Here is a 16,355-nt window from a genome sequence, read left to right as displayed (position 1 = left end):
ATACCGGAATCTGTCTGATGAAGCGCGCGCGAGGGAGGCTGATGCGTTGATGGTAAAACTGCAAACCCAACAAGGACTTTTTGCCATATTTCACACCCCCATTTATGCAGCTGTCAGGACAAATTTCGTCATTTCTCACAAAATCGCCAGAAAAAGTAAGGCGTTTTCTGACGGAGAGTTTATTAAGGAGTGCTTATTGGACTCTGTTGCGCTGATATGCCCGGAGAAGAGGGGCGCATTTGACAACGTGTCACTCTCCCGACGCACTGTAACGAGGCGGGTTGAGACCATCGCTGGAAACTTGGATCTTCAGCTGAAGAACAGAACGGCCGACTTTGACTGTTTTTCGCTGGCTTTGGATGAGAGCTGCGATGTACGTAACACCGCCCAGCTGCTCATCTTCTTACGTGGGATAACTTGCAGACTTTCAAATCACGGAGGAGCTGGCAGCCATGCAGTCAATTAAAGGGACAACCACAGGTAATGACTTGTTCACACAGGTAAATGCGTGTCTGGACTTGTTAGGACTGAAATCGGACAAGCTGGCAGGTGTGACAACAGATGGTCGTCCAAATCTGACGGGGAAAAATGTTGGACTTTTAAAGAGGATGCAGGATAAAGTGACAGAAGTTGACATTTTTGCATTGTATTATACATCAGGAAGTGTTGTGTAAGACAGTTAAAAATAAAACCTTCAAAAGCAATCTGCTTTTGTATAAAGTTAAATTAGGTTAAATGAAATTATTATTATTATTATTATTTTTTATCTTACGGTTTTTAAAAAATAATTTGAGCAAAATTTAATTGAAATATAGTGCTCGGGTTGCTCATGCGGCCCCCGGTAAAAATTAATTGCCCACCCCTGGCTTATGGGGCACAAATGAATGTGCCCTGTTAACGATTTCTGCCTAGCAACAAGTGCAGCCATTCTGCTTATGTGCTTTGCTGTGTATGCTAGTTTTTAATAAGACAAAAACACACTTGTTAGCCTGGCTTGGCAACATTCCTAAGTGGGTGGCGACCTACATTCTTTCATTTTTAAAAAACATTATTGTTTTTCATAAACAAAAAGCAGCAATGCTACAAAGCAGAGTACACCAGATCTATATTTAACCCCACTGTCATGGGAACTGTCAGGGCGAGTGGGAACACTTCCACGCCGCCCCGGTGGGTGTGGTGTGGTGTGGTGTGGGATGGTGCAAAGGGGGGGCAGGTATAGGAGCTACCTCATTCCGGACAGTCTCGCAGAAAGCCTCACACTCGGCGTGTGCGTGCGTGGGCGTGTGAGCGTGTGTGTGTGCGTGAGTGTGTGTGTTCACAGTCAGGCGCAGGACGCGTGGAAAAAACACTCCACCCGGACGGACGCTTCCACGATGAGAGGCTGCTCCGGCCGAGCCAAACACGCACAGATCCAAGGCAAGGCGGGTAAGAAGGAGCTTTTTTTTTATATTTGCATCCGCCGCGGGAAAAAGTGCGCTTGGCGCGGGAAGGAGACGTAAACAAGAGCGCGCGCTTGCGCGCGTCCGCGAGTGGTGTCGTCACAGAGACCTTTACCCTACATAACAAAACGCTGCCTTTTCCCTGCATCCCTTTGTGGCTTTATACTTGTTTTTCCACAACACGCTTTCTGCGCGACAAAAACACGCGATCGGTTTGTTTTTTTGACCGCGATGCATGTTTGTAAACCATGTTATTAATTACGTATAAACATGTCGTTAATGGCGCTGCTATGTTGCGGTTTTTGTTTATGTTATATGCTGTGCTATGTTGTGGTTTTTTAGCACCTTATGCACTCATATTGCATGTGCATTTTTTTTTTACATGTTAACCCTTCCTATAGTCATCTTTTCATGTAGATACCGCATGTTTTTCAACATGTGCAATCATGTCTGCAGCCCTGCCAAGTGCGCGGTTTTAATTGGAAAAGCAGCATAATGTAGGTCAGAGTTCCTCTACGGTGATATTAATATAACATTAAAAATAGGTGAACAAACTGACCTATATGTAAGGAGCCATTGTGTGCAATTCAAGCCACTTGAATACACTCTGCACTTGTGTGTGTAACATTACGTTTTTTATGTATTATGAACACAACTACATTAAAAATACATCAGATTTCCCCCCTTATGGGTGTAAATACAATGTGATTCCTTGCAAGTCAGAATAAACAAGAGTGGATAAGAGGGGGGTGCTGCCATCTAGTGGCCATTGTTCAGAAGACAGTGTTGTGTGTCAAGTCGCGCATTTCCAACGTGTACACATTATCGGTTACTTGTTTGCGCGCTTTACTAAAACAATTATAGCAATATATATCTGGTTTTATATATATTAATTAATTAATTATTTTAAAGTGTTAATTTATTTCAAACACCCGAGTTAGACCGTAGCCAAGATGGCTATGGTTGTTAAGTGCGGTCAGGATTCATGGCTGCACACTTGCCACAGTGTTTGAGTGCAACATCCGGATACTGGCCGTAGCTTGCCCTGCTTTTTGAAATGTGAACGCACTCAGAATGTTAAGTACGGAAGTGCGCAAATTGAAACGCAGCCTCGATTACTAAAACAATTATAGCAATGTATATCTGGTTTGTATTCTCCTTTCTTGTTTTAAAGTGTTAATTTCAACACCCGAGTGAGAAAGTAGCCAAGATAGCGATGGTTGTTAAGTGTGCTCAGGATTCATGGCTGCACACTCGACACAGTGTTTGAGAGCAACATCCGGGTACTGGCGGTGGCTTGCCTTGCTTTGAAATGTGAATGCACTCAGAATGTTAAGTACGAAAGTGCGCTAACGTTAACTATCATATAGCGTGAATTAATTGTTGTGATTAGCTATACACGAGAAGTATTATACACTAATCTGGATAATAACTGGACGTAGAAAACTCTTCATTCTCAGTTTAGCCCGGGATCTCTTTATATATTTTACCTCTTGGTCAAACACCGGCATTTCCTCTACTTCCGGTTAGTGAAGTGCAATACATCCTGTTACAGCAGTAAGGAACAGACTTTCACAATAAAGGTTTCAGCCGTAAACGTTACATTAATAACTTGGATAACTTTAAATTATTGGTACAATAGAATAGAACAGTGTTTTTCAACTGGAATTGTGTGATGCATTACATTGTATCGTATGCATGTTCCAAATAAACTGAAACTGAACTAAAATAGTTAAAAGGTAGATATAGGGAAAATAAGGACAAAAGATTACACATCCAATTCTTCCTAAAGTTAAAGAAATATAATTAAAATTATTAATGGAATGTACCCTACTAGTGTTTTTTTTTTTTTTTTTAACCAAAAACGTAATATTATGGTTGAAAACTGTTACATATGTCATGCTATAGAAGATGTGAATCTTTTATTTTTGGAATGTGATGCTGTACATTTGTTATGGAGGAGATGGATCAGATCAGAGGTTGGCTGAAAGATAAACGGTATAGAGATGTTCCCATTAACTCTAGAAGAGATTATATTTGGTATATTTATGAAAGATAGCAACCTAGAAGTGATCATTAACATTATGTTGCTGGATAGATTTTTTTATAGATAAAAGTCTATTTTTTAAAAGTAAAACTCAAATTCTCCCATTGAATTAATGATTTTAAATTGTTTATAAAATCTTGGAGAATTGTTAAGAATATGAGCCCTAAATTATTGTCCTTTTTAAAGAAGTTAAGTTGTTTTAGATGAGCCCATTGTTTTTGTATAGTTATTTTTTTGTGCTTGTTTATTTAGTCTCTGACTTTACTTTCTGTAACTTCTTTTTGGTGGTAGAAAAATGTTAATTGCTCAACCGAGTGAATATCTGTAATGTTTAGATATATTGGAAGTGCCTTTGCTTGTATATTGTCATACATGCTGTTTATGCATTCATTTGTTTGATAAGAAGTTTGGGGAAAAACATTGATATAAACATTTTTAAGAAAGACATGATGCAGCCAACTGCCATTTCAGGCGTGTCATTTCTACTAACAGTACAAAAGTAAGACAATGAAGAAAAAAAACAAAAAACAATATATAATACATACTGCGCACGTCTGATTGCACCATGCACAGACAGACAAACAACAAATCTAAATATTATATGTTTGTTTTATTCAAGAGCCCATGTGACTCTCTGCATCCCTAAAAATGTATGAAAAATAACAAATTCAACATTTTGTAGTATCTAAAACTACAGTACAGTCTAAATTAAAATATTGTTTAAAAAGTAATTTGGTTTCATGACATATGTGAATTTGCAAACAGCTAAAATTATACACGAAGCAAACTATAATCTGCTACCCAAGAATATACAACAATTCTTCTCAACAAAAGAGGAGAAATATAATCTTAGAGAAAAATGTAATTTAAAACATTTGTACGCACGTACAACACTTAAGACCTTCAGTACATCAGTATGTGGAATTAAATGATGGAAAGGATTAAGCAAAGAAATCAAACAATGTACTAATATGATCTACTTCAAGAAACTCTTCAAACTTAAAGTGTTTACAAAGTACAAAGAAGAAGAACGATGATAAACATTCTGAATTTATTTCATCCATCCATTCATTTTCAAGATAATCTCACCATTTATTTATTTATGTATTTATTGTTTTTACTTATGGAGTATATTGTGAATAAATTGAGAACAGGAAATGAAGAAAAGTTTTAGCAACTGCTATGTAAAGGAAAAGGGTTAGGATTACTAAATAAGCTCTGCTTCTTCCAACTCCTTTTCGAACGTGTTGAATAAAAATGTATGAAATATAGTGCAATAATACAAACAAATGGTTGTCTTGTGTAAAATGTATGAAATATAGTGCAATAATATTGTGTAAAATGTATGAAATATAGTGCAATAATACAAACAAATGGTTGTCTTGTGTAAAATGTATGAAATATAGTGCAATAATATTGTGTAAAATGTATGAAATATAGTGCAATAATACAAACAAATGGTTGTCTTGTGTAAAATGTATAAACTATAGTGCAATAATACAAACAAATGGTTGTCTTGTGTAAAATGTATGAACTATAGTGCAATAATACAAACAAATGGTTGTCTTATGACAACTATTTGTTTGTATTATTGCACTATAGTTCATACACTTTACACAAGTAAAAATGTATGATTAATAATATTGTGTAAAATGTATGAAATATAGTGCAATAATTCTATTATTGCACTATATTTCATACATTTTACACAGTATTATTGCACTATATTTCATACATTTTACACAATATTATTGCACTATATTTCATACATTTTACACAAGACAACCATTTGTTTGTATTATTGCACTATATTTCATACATTTTACACAAGACAACCATTTGTTTGTAATATTATAATACAAACAAATGGTTGTCTTGTGTAAAATGTATGAAATATAGTGCAATAATGCCAACAATATTATTGCACTATATTTCATACATTTTACACAAGACAACCATTTTTTTGTATTATTGCACTATATTTCATACATTTTACCCAATATTATTGCACTATATTCCATACATTTTACACAACCATTTGTTTGTATTATTGCACTATATTTCATACATTTTACACAATACTATTGCACTATATTGCATACATTTTACACAAGACAACCATTTTTTTGTATTATTATATATTTTATATTATATATATATATATATATATATATATATATATATATATATATATATATATATATATATATATATATATATATATATTTTATTTTTATTTTTTATTATTATGTTTTATTTTTTTGCTGCTTGACCGTAATGGCAAGGGCAGGAGAGTTTTTGAAGCGACACTGGAACTATGTTTATATTATTGCACTATATGTCATACATTTTACACAAGACAACCATTTGTTTGTATTATTGCACTATATTTCATACATTTTACACAATATTATTGCACTATATTTCATACATTTTACACAAGACAACCATTTGTTTGTATTATTGCACTATATTTCATACATTTTACACAATATTATTGCACTATATTTCATACATTTTACACAAGACAACCATTTGTTTGTATTATTATAATACAAACAAATGGTTGTCTTGTGTAAAATGTATGAAATATAGTGCAATAACACAAACAAATGGTTGTCGTGTGTAAAATGTATGAAATATAGTGCAATAATATTGTGTAAAATGTATGAAATATAGTGCAATAATGTTGTGTAAAATGTATGAAATATAGTGCAATAATATTGTGTAAAATGTATGAAATATAGTGCAATAATGTTGTGTAAAATGTATGAAATATAGTACAATAATGTGTAAAATGTATGACATATAGTGCAATAATATTGTGTAAAATGTATGAAATATAGTGCAATAATGTGTAAAATGTATGAAATATAGTGCAATAATATTGTGTAAAATGTATGAAATATAGTGCAATAATATTGTGTAAAATGTATGAAATATAGTGCAATAACACAAACATAGTTCCAGTGTCGCTTCAAAAACTCTCCTGCCCTTGCCATTACGGTCAAGCGGCAGAAAAGCGGTTGCGCGCCTACGTCGGTCGTTACGGCCCAGCCTCGGTCTCCTCAGCGACGACAAGTCACGTGACATGAAGCCAGACGTGTAGTGCGCGGGCAGCCACCGACCAGAGAACCGCTGCGCTGACCCCGACCGTCCACCTGCGTCCTCGCCGAGCTCCTCTCATGAAACCCCGGTCCCCTTCGGAGCAGCATCACGGCAAAAGGGCCCGCCTGCCTCCCGCGGCGGCCTCCAACGGAATGGAGGACAACAAGCCGTCGAATCTACGGGAACTAACCCAGAACCCCCTGAAGAAGATCTGGATGCCGTGTAAAAATGGCCTTCCTGAGAGGCACATTTCTCAGAGGAAGGGTGCGTATGGCGACGACGTGGCCGCGGCTGTAACCAAACATTTTATATATATATATATATGTTGTTATTCTGGGCGACCACGCGTGGAAAAAATGTCCGCTTCTGGTGCTTTGTCGGCGGCAACTACCGTTAGCTGTGACGTGTTAGCTTCAATGCTAACGCGCGACACTTCAATGGACCGGAAAACGTTTTTTGTTTCGCTGTGCCGCAAAACGGATAATGCAAACAATGTGCCACATAATATAAAAATGTGCCACATAATAGATAATGTGCCACACAACAAATAGATGATTTTCCACGTAACAGATGCTGTGCCAACTCAAGCGCCGGTCTTAATGCGCATGCGTACAATACAGGCCCGTTGTCATAGTGTGGAGTTCACCTTGTCTATGCCGGTGTCTTTCAACCACTGTGCCGCGGCACATTAGTGCCGTGAGATATTGTCTGGTGTGCCGTGGGAAATTATGCAACTTCACCTAATTGGTCTAGTCCAGTGGTTCTCAACCTTTTTTTTCAGTGATGTACCCCCTGTGAAAATGTTTTTAATTCAAGTACCCCCTAATCAGAGCAAAGCATTTTTGGTTGTAAAAAAAGAGATGAAGTAAAATACAGCACTATGTCATCAGTTTCTGATTTATTAAATTGTATAACAGTGCAAAATATTGCTCATTTGTAGTGGTCTTTCTTGAACTATTTGGAAAAAAATATATAAAAAATACTAAAAACGTGTTGAAAAATAAACAAGTGATTCAATTATAAATAAAGATTTCTACACATAGAAGTAATTATCAACTTAAAGTGCTCTCTTTGGGGATTGTAATAGAGATCCATCTGAATTCATGAACTTAATTCTAAACATTTCTTCACAAAAAAAGAAATCTTTAACATCAATATTTATGGAACATGTCCACAAAAAAATCTAGCTGTCAACACTGAATATTGCATTGTTGCATTTTAATGAATGGAATAGCCTACTTGATTTAATGTTCAGTTTATGAAATTATGTTCATATTTTGTTGAAGTATTATTCAATAAATATATTTATAAAGGATTTTTGAATTGTTGCTATTTTTAGAATATTTAAAAAAAATCTCACGTACCCCATGGCATACCTTCAAGTACACCCAGAGGTACGCGTACCCCCATTTGAGAACCACTGGTCTAGCCTTTAAAATCCGCTACACCTCCCTGATACCGAAGTACATGTCAAACTACTTCCTTAACGTAAATGACCGCCATAACCACAACACCAGGGGGAGCTCCACTAACCACGTTAAACCCAGATTCCGATCTAACAAAGGTCTTAACTCATTCTCCTTCTATGCCACATCATTGTGGAATGCACTCCCAACAGGTGTAAAAGAAAGTGCATCTCTATCCTCCTTCAAAACCGCACTAAAACAACACCTCCAGGCAACTTCAACCCTAAACTAACACCCTCCCTTCCACATCCTACCTCTTCGGATTGTAAATAATCAAATGTAGACACTTTTTCTTATACTTTTTCTTATACTTTCTGATCTCTCTCTCCGTGTCCACTACCTGCTGTACATATCCTACCAAGTCAGTCCTACACTGTTCCAATGTCCATCTCTCTGATGATGCAATTGTTGATGACTGAAGTGTTGATACCAACCAATCCTAAAAACTGAACTGGCTACCAAGTAAACAGAAACAGAATGCTGGACGACAGCAAAAACTTACGGCGTCCACAAAGTACATCCGCACATGACATGACAATCAACAATGTCCACACAAAGAAGGATAGCAACAACTTAAATATCCTTGCTTGCTAACACAAAGCAGGTGCGGGGAGTAGCGCTCAAAGGAAGACATGAAACTGCTGCAGGAAAACACCGACAAAACAGGAAGGGCCACCAAAATAACAGCGCAAGACAAAAACTAAAGCACTACACAGGAAAACACCAACAGTAATATATATGTTAGCTAACTAGAAAATCATATGGACAGTGGCTATACAGTATTATACAAGTCTAAATTTAGTCTAGCTTCAAGTAACAATATTCAAATACTAACATTGTTGGGTAAGACAGAATTTGGTTTTATTCTGAATCCAGTGAAACAGATTGGTGGTTTTAGCTGATATAAAGACTTTCAGGTGTTTATATATGTTTATATTTAAGTATTTGGCAGACGCTTTTATCCAAAGCGACATACATAAAAAATACATATAAAACAATCACTGTAAACATGATCATTTAAGGGAAGAATGTAATACAAAATATCAATACAAAGTATCAAGACAGAATAAGCTCTCTGCTGCTGCAGCAACAGAGATACAGTCTATAGGTCCCTAAGATGTATAGATATCTAATGTATTATACATTGTTTGTGTAGGATATATGCATGTATATATAACCTAATCATATTGTTTCTTCAACTCAAAAATAGCTGACCGTTTTTTGCCCCTTCTCTGGGATTATATTGTGAGAGATCAAATTACCAGTGCAAAAGCATAAGATTAGTGTTTTTCTTATATTTGTGTCAATATATAAAAGCATATTTTGTGGCTTTCACCAGATCGAATATTTTGCATAAACTGTAGGGTGGCTACTGTGTTGTAAGAACATGTATTAGAAGGGATGCTCTTTCTCTCCGCTCTGTCCTCTGACCCAGTCATCTGTGCAAACAGTGACCCAGTTTGGCAACTGGCCGTTAACTGTGTGCAGACGTGTTGGATTGTCAAATTGTTGTGTTTCACAACCGTCTCCTCTAGCCTTGTTTCCATTATTTCTCAACACAGTAGAAAAATATATTCGCCGTGTTTTCCGGACAAAAGAGCTCTTCAATGTTTTAGAAGAAAGAAACAATTTTCCTATATGTTAGCTGCACCGGACTATAAGCCGCGGATATATACAGTACATTGTGAAATTAGATATTTATACCGAAATATTTTATAAATGTTTATTTACATACCTTAGCTGTTTCCAAACGGTGCCTGTAACACCGCAGTCATTTTTTACATTTTTACAAAAATTTTTTTAGCACGGCAGTAAAATGGCTGATCAAACAAAACGGAAGTCATCGTCATAGACCCACGAGCTGTTGAAGTTAGCTTTCCACTCAGCTAAACAGACTCAATAACTCCACGGAGACGTTTCTGTGAATTTACAAAACTGCAACACTACAAACAGAATGTAAGTTTATAATTCTAACACAGACAATTGTAAAATTGTGTTAGCATATTAGCTAATGCTAAAAACGCTAGCTTCATTACGTTATGATAGCACGTACTAATATGTATGAGAATATGCATCACACATGGGACGGTTTAGTAAGTAAGAGTTTTTAAATTTATATTATAAAACTTACACACGTTGCTTGGAGTGATGAATGAATAATTATTTCAAGTACATTTTGAACCCGCAGCATCTGCAGTGAGAAAAGTCGTCCAAAAGATGGCGCCATAGCACAAACAATAACACACCTTTTCAATGTCTCTAGGTGTAATATGAAGACTATTTGTCGAATACAAAACATTATGGCCATTTGGGAAGAAAAATCCATAAATGGGGTAATCACGCTGTCCTCCTTCCTTTGCAGTGTGTATGACCAACTGTCCTACACTGATAGTGACGGTGGGCCTTCCTGCCAGGGGGAAGACTTACATCTCCAAGAAGTTGACCCGCTATCTGAACTGGATTGGGGTTCCCACTAGAGGTACTTCTTTCTTTTAGTTGTTCAATGTCATGAATGTTGCGCCTGAATAGAAAGATAATTGCACTAATGCAAAATGTTTAAATTGATTTGTCATCCTTCTGTCCCTGGCCTCCATCTTGTCCAGAGTTCAATGTAGGACAATACAGGAGAGAGTGTGTGAAGATCTATAAGTCCTTTGAGTTCTTCCGTCCAGACAACGAGGAAGGCCTAAAGATCAGAAGGTAAGAGTCTCTTGAAGTCTGTGATGCTTATTCGTGCAATTTACGTGGGATGTTTGCAGGCAATGTGCTTCGACAGCTTTGAACGACGTACGACAATACCTCACAGAAGAAGGAGGCCAAGTGGCGGTAAGTCCGACGCTGGGCTAGAAGTGTCTTAAACCCAGTCTGCAGTCCTCAGACGTTGTCTTCCTCCTACGCAGGTTTTTGATGCCACAAACACAACAAGGGAAAGGAGGAAAACCATCATCCAGTTTGCAGAGCAGAATGGCTTTAAGGTATTCTGGATATGCGCAGTTGGAAAAGTGCATTGAATTAGTGGAGAGTTGTTATTGTAACAATTTTGCATATTTGTCCAGAATGCATTTGCAAAAAGTAAGTCAAAAACAAATATGTTTAGAAGTACAAGCTTTTTTGTGTCGCTCATTTTAATTTTTTTTTTTTAATGTCAAAAGTCAGGGCTATATGTGAAGGCTTTTAAAAAGGGGAGCGTCCCACAGTGGCACCCGTTGCTCGACGAGAAGAGCGTTACTCACATTCATTTCAGAGTCTCCCAACTAATTTAAAAAGTACCTATAGGGCTCTGATTACTCACTAAATATAGCAACAATGTCGCTTACTTGGCAAGACTGCTCCTTTGAGTTTTACTAGAAACATGTGCTGTTGTAAGCTTTGCAAACACAACAAATAGTTTTTTACTCAATATGACAGTAATGTTCTTAGAATCCTGAGAAAATGTGTTTGAAGCAATAAAACATAGTTTCAAGCATAACTCCAAACCATACTGTACATGCAATATGTCTAATAATGCCTGTATTAATGTATCTTTGTGAGTTTTACTAGAAACATGTGCTTTTATAAGGTTTGCAAACACAAAAATTAGTTTTTTATTCAATATTACAGTACTTAAAATCCTGAGATAATGAGAAAAAAGCAAAAATAAAAAATGTATTCAAGCATAACTCCTAAACCATACATGCAATGTGTCTAATAATGCCTGTATTAATGTATCTTCGTGAGTATTACTAGAAACATGTGCTTTTGTAAGGTTTGCAAACACAAAAAGTAGTTTTTTTTAACTCAATATGACAGTAATGTTCTTAGAATCCTGAGAAAATGTGTTTGAAGCAATAAAAAATAGTTTCAAGCATAACTCCAAACCATACATGCAATATGTCTAATAATGCCTGTATTAATGTATCTTTGTGAGTTTTACTAGAAACATGTGCTTTTGTAAGGTTTGCAAACACAAAAAGTAGTTTTTTACTTTACTCAATATTTGATTTTATTGTTTTGATTTTGGACGGTGTCCTTGAGTGCCCAGAAAGGCGCCTTATAAATAAAATGTATTATTATTATTATTATTATTAATATGACAGTAATATTCTTAGAATCCTGAGAAAATGTGTTTGAAGCAATAAAAAAGGTTCAAGCATAACTCCAAACCAAACATGCAATGTGTCAAATAATGCCTGTGTTATGTATATTTGTGAGTTTTACTAGAAACATGTGCTTTTGTAAGGTTTGCAAACATAACAATTAGTTTTTTACTCAATATGACATTAATGTTCTTAGAATCCTGAGATAATGCGAAAAAAGCAATGCAAAATGTATTCAAGCATTACTCCTAAACCAAACATGCAATATGTCTAATAATGTCTGTCTTAATGTATCTTTGTGAGTATTACTAGAAACATGTGCTTTTGTAAGGTTTGCAAACCAAAAAATTAATTTTTTACTCAATATGACAGTAATGTTCTTAGAATCCTGAGATAATGCGAAAAAAGCAATACAAAAAATGTATTCAAGCATAACTCCTTAACCAAACATGCAATATGTCTAATACTGCCTGTATTATTCTTTGGCAGACCATATGCCTGATTATAGGTCAATAGGCAGGAGTGAACAGGTAGCGCCAAAACTACTTGTGATGTATTGTTTGTGCAATGTATCGTAGCGATACAGTAAACATTTGCTTGAGAAGTGCTCTAAGCACATACATTTTTACAGAAGTGGAAGTTTTTCCACAGTAATTATGGCTCCTGTTTATATACCGAAAACCCCTGCTCTGCAAAAAGTAGGACATGTGCTTATGTGTCACAATCAGAACATCATGTACCGTACACACTATTCTAGTCTACTTCCACACAGGACCACACTAAGGTAATGTACATTAAATCAGGTGTGTGTGTGCATTAAAAAGATATCCAGAGAATCACCACCTCAATAGTGATGCATTTTATCACAGAATATGGCAGTTCAATTCCGACACATAGTTGATCATTTGACCAATCAATGGACTCCCACCAGCCACCACCCTATATGCTCACTAAAAAATATAGCACGCTGCAGATCTGTCATTTACTACCTTTTACAGTGTTAGAAGTATTTGGCAATAATAACAAATATTAAGCATCATATTTTGATTTTCTTGTCTTCTTTTAGGTGTTCTTTGTGGAATCTGTGTGTGAAGACCCAGATGTCATCCAGGAGAACATTGTGGTCAGTGTCCTTAATGACCGCGTTGTATAACACTAATCTAATTAATTACTTTTATGCATGTTACAACCGATACATTTGATGTTACACGGCATGCTAGTTTTGATGTGGTTGTATGTCCAAATGACAGTGTCAGAAGTGCAGGAAATACCTTTTTTACCAATTAAAAGTAACAACCAGCACTGCGCTAAAATGAACTTGATGCCACATAGAAGGAGGCAACATCACACAGCAAACATGATACACTACTATGAGGGGATAATGAACAACATTGATTGAAGTGACAAGCGTGCCATCTTACAATACCCCATTTGTGGACAAAAATTTATGAAAGCCATCAAAGTACATTCAATCTCCTAATTAACAAGAGGGTAACACAATCCTGTGAAAAGATCACTGCTGGAAAACTGCCGCTAAGAAGCTAAGAGCTAAAATCCTGCTGGGACTACCTTTTAAAGGCGCACAAACACTCTGCTCTCATGAAACATCTCAACTGCATATGCCAGATATTTACATTTTTTAAGTAACACATTATTTATTTCCCCTAGTTATTAATTACATTTATTAAAGAATAATTTCGTTAGTTATTCAATAACTTTTTAGTACGGTAACGATGAACTATAATTAATTTCTTTTTAATAGTACATTTCTGAACACGGCCTGCACTTACCAAGGACATGTTAGGACTGAATAACTTTTGTCAGTTGTCTTCAGCGCATTGTTGTTTCTGTCTAGCAAGTGAAGCTGGGCAGCCCCGACTACACCAACTGCAACACAGAGGAGGCAGTGGAGGATTTCATGAAGAGGATCAAGTGTTACGAGAACTCCTACGAGACCCTGTGTGAGGTTTTGGACAGGTGCGGTGGAGCTAAACATTTGAAATGATAATGAATGTAGGAAGACATCAACACAATCGTTGCTAAATTAGAAGTATTTAAATCATACAGGCACTCATGCATGTAGATTTGAGGTCTCTGGTCCTACTTTTAGGGATCTCTCCTACATCAAGATCATGGATGTGGGTCAGCGCTACATGGTCAACAGGGTGTTGGACCACATCCAGAGTCGGATCGTCTATTATCTCATGAACATCCACATCACGCCTCGCTCCATCTACCTGTGCCGCCATGGGGAGAGTGAGCTCAATGTCAAAGGTCGGATTGGAGGAGACTCTGGCCTTACGCCAAGTGGCAAAGAGGTGCGGCTGACATGACCCGAAGGATAAGAAGCAAAGTCTTATCTGCATAGATGAAAGTCAAAGCAGATCTTCCTCCTCCACCCACGTGTCAGTTGAGTGTCTTCACCTTTTGACAGTTCTCCAAGAAGCTGAGCCAATTCATTCAAGCCCAAGGCATCAGTGACCTGAAGGTGTGGACCAGTCAGATGAAGAGGACCATCCAGACAGCCGAGGGTCTCAGTGTGCCTTATGAACAGTGGAAGGTCCTGAACGAGATCGACGCCGTGAGTGCTGAGCTTTTTCATTGCTCTCCGTCTTGTGTTTTGAATTGTAGCCTCAGTGTGTTTGATGCTACTTTTAGGGCGTATGTGAGGAGATGATGTACGAGGAGATCCAGGATCACTACCCTCTGGAGTTTGCGCTGAGGGATCAGGACAAGTACCGCTACCGCTACCCTAAAGGAGAGGTCAGTGGATGTAGTAGAAAGTTGGTAACATTCTTAATATTGTTCAAATCATATAAACACTGTCAAAGCTTAAAACTAGATATCGACCAAATGTTTTTTTTCAGGGTTGATACCAATTATTAGACAATTAGCAGATATTTATTGGCACTAAAATTTATTCAAACATGAATTCTCTCTCCCTGTCAGCTGCATTTTTTACTCAGCTCCTTGTTAATGTGGGTGGATTTTACTCTACTACATGTTTTTATTGTAGCAATATGGTTGTTAAAGTTTAAAGGGAGCTTAACTTTTTTGGGAATTTTGCCTTTCGTTCACAATCATTATGAAAGACATGACAATGGATGTTAATTATTTTTGCATTCTAAATATTAAATAAATGCGATCAAAAGTCTGCTTACAATGGAGCCTATCGTAGCTGTTCAATTCTGCCTATGAAAACATCCAAACACCTCCATTAGGGTTTTATATACATGATGTAAGTATATATGTAATGTAGTAACGGGCCCATCTATAATAACATTTAATATTTACGTAGTTTGACTATTGTAAGCATATGTGGCACATTAATTTAAAAAACGCATCACAATGTTTGCTTTATTTTTTTTCCTTTTTCATGGATTTCTGCTCACTGCAGACTTCATGAGAGCCAACAAACAAGATAAAACATCACTTACTGTACAATATCTGCTGTCATTAGGATGCCGACTGCTCGGATGTTCATATATTCCCATTTAGATGGAGAATGTCCTATTATCCTTGCGAAGAAACAGGGTGGGGGAGCGGGGAAAGAACGACTTTTTGTGTCTTTCTTGCCAGTCCCAGGTCCTCTATTGCTGTCAAAGTGTCCCAACTTGTCGTATTATATCCTGCCCCATCTACTTTTCTGGTGAGATGTATGATTTATGATCTACAATAAACTTACAAGGAGGAAAGAAGCAAAAAAGCAGCAGACCACTCGAAGATGTAAACATAGGGACACACAGAAGTGATCATGGTGCTGCTATAAATAGTTTGTCTGTGTTAGCACTTATAATAACAATATCACTAATACTTGGTTAATATTCAAGTCACGAAATGTAAATGGAGTATTGATGGCGCTTTTTGAATGGGTATTTGTCGGATTTTATGGAGCTCCTATTGGCATTGACTTTTATTTACATTTATTTAATACATTTAAAAAATCCATCTGTTATGTCTTTCATAATGATTGTGAACGATTGGCAAAATAAAAAAAAACGTCAGTTCCCCTTTAAGGGTTATTGCGATTTCTGCTCTGCTTCTGTGTGTGTGCGTGTGTTGGTGGTTCAGCGCATACAGCACAGTTCTGTTATAAATAGAAAGTTGATCCATCACCCCTTGTTTGTTTGATATACAGTACTGTATAGCACTTTGTACACTTTGAAAACAATACAAACATTCACTGAAATAGCGGGGGGGGTGTTTATTGTAGCGTCCC

General features: G+C 36.7%; 1 protein-coding gene across 3 annotated transcripts in view; it reads left to right on the top strand.

The window, feature by feature from the left end:
* The first annotated feature begins 1,178 nt into the window (after nucleotides 1–1,178).
* The window catches only part of pfkfb4a (6-phosphofructo-2-kinase/fructose-2,6-biphosphatase 4a), a 29,457-nt gene continuing 14,280 nt past the window's right edge, over nucleotides 1,179–16,355 (top strand). Inside the window, exons 1-10 of one of the 3 annotated variants that reach the window (XM_062044677.1) lie at nucleotides 1,179–1,425; nucleotides 10,423–10,539; nucleotides 10,664–10,760; nucleotides 10,820–10,886; nucleotides 10,961–11,035; nucleotides 13,203–13,259; nucleotides 13,992–14,113; nucleotides 14,247–14,454; nucleotides 14,571–14,717; nucleotides 14,795–14,899. In XM_062044677.1, coding sequence (XP_061900661.1) covers nucleotides 1,194–1,425; nucleotides 10,423–10,539; nucleotides 10,664–10,760; nucleotides 10,820–10,886; nucleotides 10,961–11,035; nucleotides 13,203–13,259; nucleotides 13,992–14,113; nucleotides 14,247–14,454; nucleotides 14,571–14,717; nucleotides 14,795–14,899 — 1,227 coding nt within the window. In that variant the 5' untranslated portion in view covers nucleotides 1,179–1,193. Of the gene's footprint in view, nucleotides 1,426–6,556; nucleotides 6,859–10,422; nucleotides 10,540–10,663; nucleotides 10,761–10,819; nucleotides 10,887–10,960; nucleotides 11,036–13,202; nucleotides 13,260–13,991; nucleotides 14,114–14,246; nucleotides 14,455–14,570; nucleotides 14,718–14,794; nucleotides 14,900–16,355 lie in introns of those variants that run through there. The other 2 variants (XM_062044696.1, XM_062044687.1) reach the window with 2 other exon arrangements.

This window comes from Entelurus aequoreus, linkage group LG01, assembly GCF_033978785.1.
Source record: "Entelurus aequoreus isolate RoL-2023_Sb linkage group LG01, RoL_Eaeq_v1.1, whole genome shotgun sequence".
NCBI lineage: Eukaryota > Metazoa > Chordata > Actinopteri > Syngnathiformes > Syngnathidae > Entelurus > Entelurus aequoreus.
This window is presented reverse-complemented; position numbering and strand designations above follow the sequence as displayed.